Source organism: Callithrix jacchus, chromosome 1 (genome assembly GCF_049354715.1).
Source record: "Callithrix jacchus isolate 240 chromosome 1, calJac240_pri, whole genome shotgun sequence".
Lineage (NCBI taxonomy): Eukaryota > Metazoa > Chordata > Mammalia > Primates > Cebidae > Callithrix > Callithrix jacchus.
This window is the reverse complement of record NC_133502.1, coordinates 78,117,621-78,132,556: the sequence shown is the minus strand read 5'-3', so window position 1 is coordinate 78,132,556 and position 14,936 is coordinate 78,117,621. Positions and strand designations below refer to the sequence as shown.

Here is a 14,936-nt window from a genome sequence, read left to right as displayed (position 1 = left end):
ATACACTGAGAGCCTTAAACATGTTCTGACTTTTGACTGAGTAATTCTGTCTCCCCTGGAATTTAATGCAACTTTATTTATAACAGCGGAAAAAACTGAAATAATCAAAATATTTAACACAGAAATGTTAAATTCTGATATATTCATATAAAAAACATTGTGCCAATGTGAAAATAGTATTTTTTAAAATTTAATGACCTGAAAAATGTTTAAGATACACTATAAGTGAAAAAAGCAGAATAACCACCATCATACACTATCACAATTTTGGGATTATAACTACAAAACATATAGATTTTAAATACTGAAAGAAAATATAATAAAATCTTAGCAATAATTTTCTTTATAGTTATTTAAATTTATTTTTACCTTTCTGTATATTTTAAAGTTTCTATAGTAAATAAGTGCGAGTAGATGCCGTATTTTAAATAAAGAAATAATATAACTATAAAAATGTTTCCTGGCCAGGCACAGTGACTCACACCTTTGGGAGGCTGAGGTGGGCAGATAGTCTGAACCTAGCCATTCAAGATCAGCCCGGGCAACATGACAAACTCTCATCTCTACCAAAAACTGCAAAAATTAGTTGGATGTGGTAGCATGCCCTTGTAGTTCCAGCTACTTAGGAGGCTGAGGTGGGAGGATCCATTGAGCCTGGCAGGTCAGGGCTGCTGTGAGCTGTGATCAAGCCACTGCACTCCAGCCTGGGCAACAGAGTGAGACCCTGTTTCTCAAATAAACAAATAAATTATTTCCTGGCATCAACATGTACAGGATCTCCACTGAAAAAGTTAATTGTTGCAATAAGTAATTTGTAGACAAAACCCTGATGATACATTAGCACTGCCTTCCATCTTTCTTTCTTTTCTTTTTTTGAGACAGAGTCTCACTCTGTCACCCAGGCTTGAGTGTAATGGCGCGATCTGGGCTCACTGCAACCTCTGCCTCCTGACTTCAAGCAATTCTCCTGCCTCAGCCTCCTGATTAGCTAGGACTACCACTGTTTGCCGCCATGCCTGGCTAATTTTTTTGTATTTTTTACTAGAGTCAGGGTTTCATAGTGTTGGCCAGGTTGGTCTCAATCTTCTGACCTCGTAATCTGTCCACCTCGGCCTCCCAAAGTGCTGGGATTACAGGCATGAGCCACTGTGCCCAGCCGCCTTCCATCTTTCTTATATACCTTTGGTTCAGAACTTCACACAGGCAAATAGTGTGTAGAACAGATACTTCACTAGGACAACTCCAGTGGGCCAGCCAACAAGAGCACTACCTCTTAATATAATGAATAACCATGTACAAACACCATAACAAACCACAAACAATTCAACTGTAATGGTATTTCCATGATACATTTGCCAGCTCAGAAAGTCTTCAATCAAGACCACCTACTTATGGCCTACAAACCACAAGGTGAAAGCAACTGCTGAAATAATCTATAAACTGACAACTCTCGTATGAAGAGACCCAAATCCCATGCCCAGGCTCCTAAGTGTCCCTCCCCATCCCCTGCTTGTTTCCTCTGGCAGGATGTTTTATAGTATGCTCATTTCCAACCCAGCTAATAAAGGAGTTCTTTAAAGTTTAGAAAAACAGTGCTTATTGGGTTCCTGGGTCCAGCATGTGTGCAATACATAAATAAGCAAAGAACACATGTACAGTACCTTCCCAAAGCTGTGTTGGCTTGGCAGAATTCTCCCCACTCATTAAAACAACAAAAGATGCAGCTGCTCGAACTGTAGCCTGCCATGTTGACATGGCAACGGGTGGCTCCTGGCATGGAAAAAGGGCCCTGTTGTTTATGGGTGATCCCACAGTATAAACACATGGCCTGCAGAAGAGAGACAAAGAAAGGGGGAGAATCTTTAAAATGAGTTGTCACTTTTCTCACCACCAAGGTAGTAAAGGTTAAGTTGAGGTTTCAAAGAAAACATTTGAAACTTTGCAGTTGACTGGTTTCAGAGTATTTTGAACTAAAGCTGCCAAGGGCTGGCTTTGTGAATAGCTAAGTGATTATTTCTCTCAAACAAATTTCTTAAATATGTAAAAAGAGTTGGTTTTTTTAAGGGGAAAATATTTTTTTGGATAAAGTTTTACATACTAGTCTGCCAAGTTATAATTTATATTACCCTTGCCCCCTCCCCTCAGGCCCTGATGCCTTCAAAAGAAAAGTTTGAGAGACATTCTTACAAACCTTTTGGAAAGTATTCTGGAAAAGAAAATATGTTTGGAGATCGTGGAGATATTAATGCTTGGAAAAACAAGCTGGTGGTCTCAGATCCAGGGCTGGTAGGCAGATACCCCCAATCTTGGAAACCACCATCTCAAATGGAACCCTTGTGGGAATCCTTGTGTAGAAGCCAAGAACAGGGGCTGGCATATAAACAGGACTGTGGGTCACAACAACGAGGCTTGTGATGGGAAAGCCAAGGGTGCAGAGTTGTTACCAAAGTAAGCGTGCAAAACCAGTGACATGGCATCAGGACTCATTCTGCCATGAGTCCTAATGGGATCAGAAAGTACAATCCCATCCAAACCAAGAAAAATCCCTCCCATGATAAATTCATGGTTGATAAAGATGGAAAAGATCCTCAAGATCAAAGAGATCCACTCTTCTGACACCACAGAGTGGAAGGTACAAGACTGACTCCTCAGAAAAAAGCATAGGAAAATGTTTCCACTTTCTGTTTTTCAGTTATGACAAATACATAGTTTTAGTCAGCTTGACTTATAAATGAATAGAGGAAAGCACTACTTCTTTTGGATAAACTGGTTTTCCTTTTTCATTAACATCATTACAATTGAGCATTTATGGTGTTCACACAACGTGCAAGAAAAATCAGAAAGATGGTTCGACTCCATCAGTCAGGGTCTTGTGTGCAAAAGAGAAACCAGTCTAGGTCTTAACAAACAGGTAATTCAGTCTTCAAAATGAGTTATACAAATGATAGAAGAGCTGAGAAACCAATTAGAGGACAGTAAGACAACCCAGGGATTACCCACAGCAGTAATCAGCTGTGACTCCTCAGACTGGAGGGAGCTGGTTGTTACTGGGTGTTACTGGGTTATATGGCATGAGTCTGGCAGAAGCCAGAGTCACAGTGGGGACTGTCCAGTGGGAGCTGGGACCAGAGAAGACTCGGCCTCACTGAAGTTGCCAAAGGAAACAGGAGGAAGAGAAATACCTTACTTCCAGCCAACTCCTGCTTTCAAATCTTCCACCAGTGGCCCCCACTGGCCAAACCGAGCAGGAAGCCAGAAGACAAGAGAGTCTAGGTAATGAAGTTCGTTGTCATTTAGAGAAGGTCACAATAAGAGCACAAAATGGATCTCAGAGCAAACAGGCAGCTGCTGTATGCTTATGCTACAAGTATACATGCCATGATAACGCGAAGGTTTGACGTGGGGTGGGGAAGACTAGAAAGTCTAAACACCTTTGTACCAGCTGGGCTGCCAACTTATCAAATGACTGTGGGGAAGTTCCTCAACTTCTGAGTCACAGGTCAAATGGGTATTGGGCTGGTGAAGCGGGAAGCAAGAAGTGACTTCTATTGTCTGTCCTGTTCAACAAGCACCTCATTTGCCTAATATAATTCTGTGTTGTGGGTCTTCCCTTGCCTGCACAGGGAACAAATCCTCCCCAAACGACTGGCTTGCCAAGATGTTGCTCTCCTCCCTATAAGGTTGTGCTGGAGGCCAGGCTGACATATTATTATACATTCCACTTGTGCCCTTAGGTATGTAGCCCCCAGGGCTGCCTCCATCAGCTTCCACACCTCTTCCCCAAAGCAACAATCGGATTTGAGAAGAGGTCAAATCTGAGAAACACGGGAGAGGAAAAATCAGGACTTAGTAAGTGATTTGCTGAAGAAGAGGGATAACCCCTTCTTCCCAATATTTACATCCTTGTGTATTCCCCTTCCATACTGTACCAGGTCTGTGTGCCCAAAGAGACCTGTGTAGAGCCAACAGGCAGTTGCAGTACTCTCATCCTATAAGTATGCATGCTGTGATAATGCAAAGGTTTGAGCTATTTTCTGATCAGTAGGACCAACGGGATACAGCAGAGGTGATGGCATGTCACTTCTGAGACAATTTTAACATCTGTGGTTTTCATCTTAGACTGTCTTTTCTCGCTCTGTCCCCCATCATTCACTCTAGGTTATGAGTGTCAGGAAGTCACTCAGGCAGACTAGGGAGACACCCACATGGTAAGAAACGGACACCTTTGGCCAACAGTCAGTGAAGAACCAAGGCCTGCAACAGCCATGCAAGTGACTCTGAAAGAGGATTTTCCAGCTCCTGGCATGCCCTGAGACACTTGCAGCCCCAGCCAACAGGTGGACTGTAACCTTGCAAGATATCCTGAGCAAGAGACACTGGCTAAGCTGCTCCTGGATTCCTGAGTCTCAGAAACTGAGAGAGATAATAAGCGTTTGTTCTTTTAAGCTGCTAAATGTGGGGGTGATTTGTTATGCAGCCAAGTTAACACAGAATTTTCTAAGGTTTCTGGCTAAAGTGGTAAGATGGATGGTAAAGATATTGAACAAGAAAGGATGATGAGGGTGAGTCCAAGGAGAAAGGTGGAGGGTATATGCATCTGTTTAATTTGCTTATAAAGGGCTTCACATAAGCACATGACAGAAGACACTTTCATGGACACTGTATGTTTTCCTAATCCCAAACAGTGTGGTGTCCATGAATGGGTTTAAATGCTGAAATCAGACCTACCTCGGGAAATTTGAAAATGATGATGTGATGAAGTAGGAAGTATATATATTGCAGGCATATATGAGTCAGTTGATGAGGGGGCAGTCCTTCCACTGACTGGATTAAAATCTACCATGTTATCACCATCCTTTCCTCCCCGGTTCGGTATATGTCCTCTTTAGCTATGTAGTTCTATACATTTTGTTCTAGAATTTTCTCCTTATCCCTTCTGTAATGCTCTTGAAATCTTCTTCTGCCATTGTGCATCTGGGCACCTGATCCCTCCCGTCAAGGGGGTTAGTTACCTCACCAGGCCCCCAGCAAGCTCTCGCCTCCACCCTCCCCAATGTCCTCACAATTCTCTATCTCCACCCTCCTCTTTCCATGGCTGGGGTATCTTTTCTGCTAAAGTCTAACCTTTTCTTCTGGCTTCCACTTGGTATCCAGAGCTGTAACTCTGAACATGTAGATCAAGTTAGCAATCTAAAAGACATACCCCATAAATATACCCATGTCTGATATGAGAATCACTTTCTTATTGGAAAGCTTTCATAAGCAGGAAAACAATCACATAAGCGGGGGAAGTCTTAGGATAGGCACACCCTGAAAATGTAACTTCTCTTTGTGCTCCCAGACTACTCTTTTCTTGGCCTTTTTCTCTTCCTCAGCTGCAGGCTCATTCCTCCCTTCCCAACATGCCCAAACCAAGCACTAGGGACCTACGAGTCTTTATAATCAATGGCCTTTTGCTCTCTTACAAGCTGATATACTATTCACGATGTTTGACATCACAATGCAAACCTGAAATCAATTTACAGTTAGGTCACTATATTTTAACAGTGTGAAGGTTTTATCCTCTGAATAAAGCTCTACTGGTGGAATTTTGGTCATCTACCAGCAAGTGGAGGATGGGTGAACATGGGGCCTTCCCAGTCATGAAATCATACCCATTACGTAGTGATTCCAGATTAAAGATGGCCCCCATTATGCACACATTCAAATGAGAACTATACGGAGGGCCGTTTCCCTGCTTACCCATCCGTGCCTCCCCTCCACAGAGGGCAGGATAATCTGTGTGTTTATAAACAGGCTCTGCAGTTATTTGAATGTGTAAACACAGAAATAAATGTAGCTGTGTTTATTTGACACGAATAGCCTTGCACTTCGGCCATGTTGCTAAAATGCTCATGGGATAGATATGCAGGCACCAGCATGAAATTCTCCAATGCTTATAACTTCATCATTTTCAGATCGAGTAATTCCTTTCAGCACAGCAAGGAAAACTCTTACCAGGGTTCATCTCACATGCCTTGGGATACTCAACTGTATAAGATATTCCTTGGGGAGTGCAGATTGCACAGGCATTGTGGAATGAGAGAACAATGAAAATCAGACAGAGGAGAATAGGGTAAGACAGGGTGAGACACAGGTCCAAGGCTTGCTGCCATTAAAGAACTTCTAAATTGAGGAAAAACTTGTCAGAATAACCATTACTTCAGCTTCTGGCTACATGTTTCTGCATTTACAGAGTGGTCAAATGAGGATAAGACACACTAACTCTGCCTTTCAAGGTAAGAGGTCAGCGAAGACTCACATGCTAGTCTTAAAAAGGAGCCATCCGAGAGAATGATCCAAGATGGCCGATCGCTAACATCCCAGGATTGCAGCTCTCAGGGAAGACGCGGAGAACTAGAGGACACCACACTTTCAGACAAATTCTGGTCGCTCACGGAGCAGAAGATCCCCCAGTGGTGGAAACACACGGGTGGCCAGCGCGACTCTCGTGGCCGGCGCAGCAGCTCTCGGAGCAGAGTAAACAGGTTCGGAGGACCCACACAGGTCCCCAGCAGGACACCAGAGCCCGGCGCAGCAGCTGTGACGGCACCTCGGCGCGGCAGCACTCAGCACAGAGTAAACGGGACCGGTTCCCCTTCTGACCGAGGTTTGGAGCCCCAGGAAGGCAGAGTCGCCTACTACGGACACAAGAAGGAAGCCAGACAGGAGAATCCTGGGCAGAAAAGCACCATCAGTTTTAACGCCGCTGCTCTGGCCCTGGGAACTAACAACCTGGACGTCCACTCAAGAGACCTAATCTGAAAGTTGGTAATTTCAAAGACGACAGGAGGATAAATTTACAATGACGGGAAGAAACCAGGGTAAAAAAGCTGAGAATACTCAAAGTCAGAACGCCTCTCCCTCTAAAGATGATCATAGTTCCACATCGACAATGGAACAAGGCTTGATGGAGAACGAGCGCATCCTGATGACAGAATCACTCTTCAAGGAATGGATAATAACAAACTTCGGTGAGTTAAAAGAACATGTTGTAGCCCAACATAAAGAAACTAGAGACTTTGAAAAAAAGTTTGATGAAATCCTATTGAGAATAGACAACTTAGAGAGGAGTATGAGTGAAATAATGGAACTGAAGAATACAATACAGGAACTCCGAGAAGTTTGCACAGGTTTAAACACTCGAATTGTTCAAGCAGAAGAAGGGATATCAGAGGTCAAAGTCCAACTTAATGAAATAAAACGTGAAGAAAAGATTAGAGAAAAAAGGATAAAAAGGAATGAGCAAAGTCTCCAAGAAATGTGGGACTATGTGAAAAGACCAAATTTATGTCTGATAGGTGTACCTGAATGCGACGGAGAGAATGAATCCAAGCTGGAAATTACCCTTCAGGATATTATTCAGGAAAATTTTCCTAAACTAGCAAAGCAGGTCAACATTCAACCCCAGGTAATACAGAGAACACCACAAAGATATTCCTCCAGAAGAGCAACCCCAAGGCACATAATCGTTAGATTCACCAGAGGTGAAACGAAGGAGAAAATACTAAGGGCAGCCAGAGAGAGAGGTCAGGTTACCCACAAAGGCAAGCCTATCAGACTTACAGCAGATCTCTCCACAGAAACTCTACAAGCCAGAAGAGAGCGGGGGCCAATATTCAACATCCTCAAAGAACAGAACCTTCAGCCCAGAATTTCATATCCAGCCAAACTAAGCTTCACAACTGAAGGAAAAATAAAATCTTTTATGAACAAGCAAGAACTCAGAGATTTTATTACCACCAGGCCTGCTTTACAAGAGCTTCTGAAAGAAGCATTACACACAGAAAGAAACAACCAGTATTAGCCTTACTAAAAATATACCAAAAAGTAATGGTGTTGGGAAAACTGGCTAGCCATGTGCAGAAAGCAGAAACTGGAACCCTTCCTGACACCTTACACTAAAATTAACTCCAGATGGATTAAAGACTTAAACATAAGACCTGGCACGATAAAAACCCTAGAAGGAAATCTAGGCAAAACTATCCAGGACATAGGAGTAGGCAAGGACTTCATGAACAAGACAACAAAAGCATTGGCAACAAAAGCCAAAATAGACAAATGGGACCTAATGAAACTCCACAGCTTCTGCACGGCAAAAGAAACAGTCACTAGAGTGAATCGGCAACCAACAGAATGGGAAAAAAGTTTTGCAGTTTACCCATCTGACAAAGGGCTGATATCCAGAATTTACAAAGAACTCAAACAGATTTACAGGAAAAAAACAAACAAGCCCATTCAAAAGTGGGCAAAGGATATGAACCGACACTTTACGAAAGAAGACGTATATGAGGCCAACAATCATATGAAAAAATGCTCATCGTCACTGGTCATCAGAGAGATGCAAATCAAAACCACATTGAGATACCATCTCACGCCAGTTAGAATGGTGATCATTAAAAAATCTGGAGACAACAGATGCTGGAGAGGATGTGGAGAAAAAGGAACACTTTTACACTGTTGGTGGGAGTGTAAAGTAGTCCAAGCATTGTGGAAGACAATGTGGCGATCCCTCAAGGCCTTAGAAATAGAAATTCCATTTGACCCAGCAATCCCATTACTGGGTATATACCCAAAGGACTATAAATCGTTCTACTATAAGGACACATGCACACGAATGTTCATTGCAGCACTGTTTACAATAGCAAAGACCTGGAATCAACCCAAATGCCCATTGATGATAGACTGGATTGGGAAAATGTGGCACATACACACCATGGAATATTATGCAGCAATCAGAAATGATGAGTTTGTGTCGTTTGTAGGGACATGGATGAATCTGGAGAACATCATTCTCAGCAAACTGACACAAGAACAGAAAATGAAACACCGCATATTCTCACTCAGGCGGGTAATGAAAAATGAGAACACATGGACACAGAAAGGGGAGTACTAAACACTGGGGTCTATTGGGGGGAAAAGGGGAGGGCCAGTGGGAGGGGGAGGTGGGGAGGGATAGCCTGGGGAGAAAAGCCAAAAGTGGGTGAAGGGGAGAAGGAAAGCAAAGCACACTGCCATGTGTGTACCTACGCAACTGTCTTGCATGCTCTGCTCATGTACCCCAAAACCTAAAATCCAATAAAAAATTAATAAAAAAAAAAATATATATATATATACCAAAAAGTAAAGAGCACCAACATAAAGAAGAATTTACACCAACGAATGGATAAAACAGCCGGTCAACATCAAATGGCAGTAACCCTAAATTTAAATTGACTAAATCCCCCAATCAAAAGACACAGCCAAAACCCAACAGCATGTCACATCCAGACCTGTTTCACATGCAAGGATACACAAAGACTCAAAACAAAGGGATGGAGAAAGATTTACCAACCAAATGGAGAGCAAAAATAAATAATAAATAAATAAAAAGCAGGAGTTGCAATTCTCGTATCGGATAAAATAGATTTTAAAGCAACAAAGATACAGTGGTAAAAGGATCAATGCAACAACAAGAGCTAACGATCCTAACACCCAGATACGAGACTTAGATTCAATGAGACAGAAAATTAATAAGGATATCAAGGACTCGAACTCAGATCCGGAACAAGTAAACTTAATAAATATTTATAGAGCTCTCCACTTCAAATACACAAAATATACATTCTTGTCAATACCACATCACACCTACCCATAAGTTTAAATGAAACATTGATTGGCCATTATTAATACCCAATTTTTTTCAAAATAAAGCAATATTTCCATTTACTCTCCCTCTTTCTCTTCCTTTCTTCCTCTCCTTTACTTATTATTTTTTTTTCTTTCCTTCTCTCAAAAAAAAAGAAATCAACTTGTAAACCTCTAGATCCAGGTCGGCAATGTCTCTCTCATTGCTTGATTTCCTTCCTTCCCTTCCCTCCCTCCCTCCCCGCTTCCTCCCTACTGTCCTTCTTCCCTCCCTTCCTGCCTTCCTCCCCACCCCCCCAAAAAAAAAAAAAAAAAAAAAAGAGGAGCCATCCATGCAAACTTCTAAGGGATTGCTTAAAACCATAGATTTTCTGTTTTTTTTCAGTTGACCAATATACACATTTGTCTTTTCTCAGACAGGAGAAAAAGAAGGTTGTTTTTTCATTTAAAATGCTTTAAGTTCCACTACAGTCCATCAAGTCACCCTTTTTCTGACCCCCGGTTATCACTGTTAGGTGACTGGGGAGAAGGCTGCCAGAAGTAGGTCAGAGGTAATAAGCCCATGATGGCCCCATATGTGGCTTGATGAGGCCCTGACCTGATCTCCAGAGGGTGGGCCACAGATGTGACAGTTTAGGGCATCAGAATATTTTGTAAGTTTCTGAGGGTTACAAGGTCTTCAGGCCACCTCCAATTCCTTTCCATCTATTCTCCTTTCTGCACTAATCTTTTTGATAACTCCATGTTCTCATTAGATCTAGATTACAGTCTCTGTTATAGGTAAGCAACCCTTTTGCTTTCTTGTGCTACAAAGAGCCAGAACTACTAAAAGAAGTGTTTAGCTATGACTCACTCTCTTTCTCTCCTATACACATATGCACCTCTTCCTTATTATTATTCTGCTTTTCTACTTCCTAGCACCAATTACCAAAACCAGAATTCATCAATCATATTGAATACATGGCAGGTCCATGGAGAATGTTGCTTTGACTCAGAAAGACAGATTTTATGTAAAGTCAAAACGGACAAGGCTCCAAATGGCTTTGAGTCAGAAATTCATCACTTCTTTACCAGAGATGTTTTGGGTGCAAAACAGGCAAGCTGCTTGTAAAGGCAAAGACAGTATTTCTCATCTGGAAGTCCTTGTGGGCATAGGATTGTGTACGTAGAAAAAAATCTGGAGTTGCTCTCATGGAATCTTCTTGTTTTACAGGAGAGGAAATGAAGAGATGTAAGGTGACTTATCTGAAGTCACACAGCTAGTTACCACACAGCTTTCACTAGTACTCGGTCTCCTGACTTTTACCATCAAGGTTCTTTTGAACACACTATGCTCTTGGTCCTACAGGGCACGGTGATTTGCTATTTTCTGTCGATGCTTTGTTACTTATTTCTTGTTCAGTTCATTATGTTGGTTACTTGTTGAGACTGAGACAGTCCGTCCTTGTATTTTCTTCCATGGTGACTCAACTGGGATTCTGGAAAATAGAGGTACACACAGCCTGGGCAGCAAAGGGAGAAAGAACCGAAAACACAACCCTTCCAAGCATTTGCACTCATGATTCCTACTCTGCAGTCATACAATGATATCATAGAATTAACGTGTATTCCACTTCCGTTCTCATAAATTTTGCATTGGTTTCTTGAAGAAAGTAAGAAAAAAAAGGTACTAATTGTGGAAATGTTCCTCTTAGACCTGAAATCTCTCCTAAAACATCTTCTGCTCATTCTTTTTTTAATTGTAAAACTTTCCTTTAGAGTGAGATATACAATAATGAAACTAATTCAGTGGGAGTAGAGAAAGGAAGAATATGTTTTAACATCTGGTTTTGATACTCCAAACTAAAAATACTCCCAAAGTCTACATCTTCCCTGGCCCAATAGCTGAGCAAGAAATATAACAGAAAAAAAGTAGTTCTCCTTAGTATTTTGCTAACTTCATCCCAGTCTTGTCTAAAACAAACAAACAAAAAATCACAGTGCTTTACAAAAGTTTAAATTTTAATATTATTTTATCTTATAATATATTTTCCCAGTTAGTTTTCTTATCTTTAACAAAAATTCAAATGGCTGTAGTTTTTCTAATAAATTTCCTATATGTAACTGAATTTTCCTCCATTCAACTCAATTCAGTGATGTCATCAGCTTAAGCTCAGACCTCTTAAACCACTTGGTGGCTTCTACAACTATTATAATTATTCTAATGAAAAAGAGAATGGGTTACCAAAGAGGATTCTTTGGTTTTAATAACATTTTCTTCAGGAGAATGGAAAAAATGTTAAAAATACAAAGAAAATGAAGAAAACACATAAACTTTGAATAAAGGTTTCCATTTTTAAAGTTTATTTCTTAGGTATACTGAAGAGCTATAATTAAAAACATATTAATTCCCATTCCTTCCTTGAAGCTTGGCAAGAACACCTTCACACAACTCTTGACCCTGTCTTTGTTCTATCAAAATATTTTTAAAGTGCACACAGACCTGCACACCACAGGAAAGTAAACATCTTTTTCCAAGAAGCACGTTGTATCAGATTGTTATGTGTTCCTTCCGTCAGTCATTTTTAAATGTCACCTGCAATCCAGTATCTGAATGTTGCAGGCAAGAAGCATTTAGGTTCAGGAAATGGCACAACCCACAAATGGCTAAACTAAGGTAGGAAAATTGAGTTTTCTATTTCCAGATATTTCATATTAGAACAACAATAAGGATGAAATTATTGATAATTATTCAGAAGAAATACTGTTTTACAGCTTCAAATATATTTTCTTTTCCAGAGAACCCTGTCACATGGTAAAGTGAAAAAACAGCTCTTACAAAAGAGATTTCAGGGTAGATAGTGATCTCTTTCCAAATTTGAAATTATCTTTTTAATAATTGTTTTGATACAGTGTCTCACTCTGTTGCCCAGGTGGGAATGCAGTGGCACAAACGTGATTCACTGCAGCCTCAACTTCCCTGGGCAAGTAATATTCGCACCTCAGCCTCCCAAGTAGCTGTGACTACAAGCATGTACCACCACACCCGTCTAATTATTATTTTTTTATAGAGAAAGGGTTTTGCCATGTTGTCCAGGATGGTCTTGAACTCCTCAGTTCAAGCTATTCTCCTGCCTCCGTCTTCCAAAGTGCTGGAATTACAGGCATGAACCACCATAAACTTTTTATATTAAAACAGTTTTGGATTTTAAAAATTAAAAAGATAAGGCTGGGCACAGTGGCTCATGTCTGTAATCTCAGTACTTTGGATGGCTGAGGTGGGAAGAATGCTTGGGCCCAGGAGTTCAAGACCAGCCTGGGCTGGTGAAACCCAATCTCTACAAAATATACAAAAATTAGCTGGGTGTGGTGGTGTATACCTGTAGTCCCAGCTACCCGGGAAACTGAGGTGAGAGAATAGTTTGAGCCCAAGAGGTCAAGGCTACAAATATATTTTCTTCTACAGAGAACCCTGCCACATGGTAAAGTGAGAAAACAGCTCTTACAAAAGAGATTTTCCTTTCTTTTTTTTTTTTTGAGACAGAGTTCCACTCTTGTTACCCAGGCTGGAGTGCAATGGCGCAATCTCGGCTCACGACAACCTCTGCCTCCTGGGTTCAGGCAATTCTCCTGTTTCAGGGTAGAAAGAACTTGGTGAACTAAGTTCATGCCACTGCTCTCCACCCTGGGCAAGACCCCGTCTCATAAAATAGTAAAACAAAAACTAAAAATCACAAAGATAATACACAGAGTTCGATATACTCCATACTCAGTTTTCCCTATTATTGTCATCCTATGTCAGTATACTTGCCAAAAGTAGTGAACCAATATTGATATATTAGTACACACTTCATGCAGCTTTCTTTAGTTTTTCCTAAATTTTTTTTTTTCTGTTTCAGGATACTACATTACATTTGAGACACAGTCATGCTCTGTCACCCAGGCTGGAGTGCAGTGGCACAAACATGACTCACTGCAGCCTGATCTCCTGGGCTCAAGTGATCTTCCACCTCAGCCTCCCAAGTGGCTGTGACTAGAGGTGTCCACCACCACATCCAGCTATTTTTTTGTATTTTTAGTACAGATTGATTTTCACCATGTTGGCCAGGCTGGTCTTGAACCCCTGGCCTCAAGTTATCTGCCCACGACAGCCTCCCAAAGTGCTGGGATTACCAGTGTGAGCCACTGTGCCCAGCCAGGACACCACATTGCTTTTAATCATCATGTCTCCTAGGGCTCCTCTTGACTGTCGCAGTTTCTTAGACTTTATGCTGCCCTTATTCATTTTGAGAAGTGCTGATCACGTACTATGTTTAATGCCCCTTCACTGGGATGTATCTGATGCTTTTCTCATGATTAGATTGGGGTTAAGAGCTTTTGAGAGGAAGATGACAAAGACGCCATTTTCATCATATACCAGAGAAAAAACTACCCACATAAATTATCACTGTTGATGCTGACCTTGATCATCTTGCTGAGGTAGTACTGTCATATTTCTCTAGTGTAAAGTTACTTTTTTCTCCCTTTCCATTCTGTTCTCTTTGGAAGGGAGTCACTCACTGTGTAGTCAACACTTAAGGAGTGAGGTGTTATGCCCCACCTCCTTGAGAACAGAACATGCCCACAACTAACTCAGAATTCTTTTGCTATTTGTCTATTCTTCCTCACTTGTTTACTCATTCAATCATTCTTTTATATCAGCTTGGACTAATGGCTATTTATTTCACATTCTGGAATGTCATTTGAAACTACTTGATATATTTTGTTGCTCGGCTTTGGCCATGAGGAGCTCTTTCAGACAGACCCTTGTCCCCCTGGCATACCCTAAATCACTCTGGGTTGCTACTCCTGCTGTCTGAGGATTTCATTACTTTCTGGCATTACAAGATGCTCCCGACTCATCTTGTATATTTCCTGCTGCTATCCTGGCCATTTCTCCAAGAAGGACTAGTTCTCTTTATCAGAGAATGGTATCAGAAACTAAGATCTGGATGCTAGGTGTGCTTACTTCTAAGACCCTCTCAGTTGAAAAGCCAAGATATAGTATGTGTGTATATATATAAATATACATGAATATATATGAATTCATATATATTATTTATAGTGTGTGTGTATATATATAAATATAAATATATATACACACACACTAACATATTAGTGTATATATACACACACTAACCCTTGGGAACACACATATCTGTAATTATTTCCATATGCAATCATCCATATCTATATTAAGCTATTTTATTTTGATACTCATAAGTTTTATTCTCAGCTGGGATAGAGTGCAG

General features: G+C 41.0%; 1 protein-coding gene across 35 annotated transcripts in view; it reads right to left on the bottom strand.

Moving 5' to 3' along the window:
• Positions 1-14,936, bottom strand: part of AOPEP (aminopeptidase O (putative)) — a 449,451-nt gene that overhangs the window by 394,930 nt on the left and 39,585 nt on the right. For all 35 annotated transcript variants that reach the window (XR_013532554.1, XR_013532563.1, XR_013532561.1 and 32 more), the window contains one exon: positions 1,662-1,828. Coding sequence is in view for 20 of the 35 variants with exons in the window: in XM_078365849.1 (XP_078221975.1) it covers positions 1,662-1,828 (167 nt within the window). In the remaining 15 variants the exon portion in view is untranslated. The remainder of the gene's footprint in view (positions 1-1,661; positions 1,829-14,936) is intronic.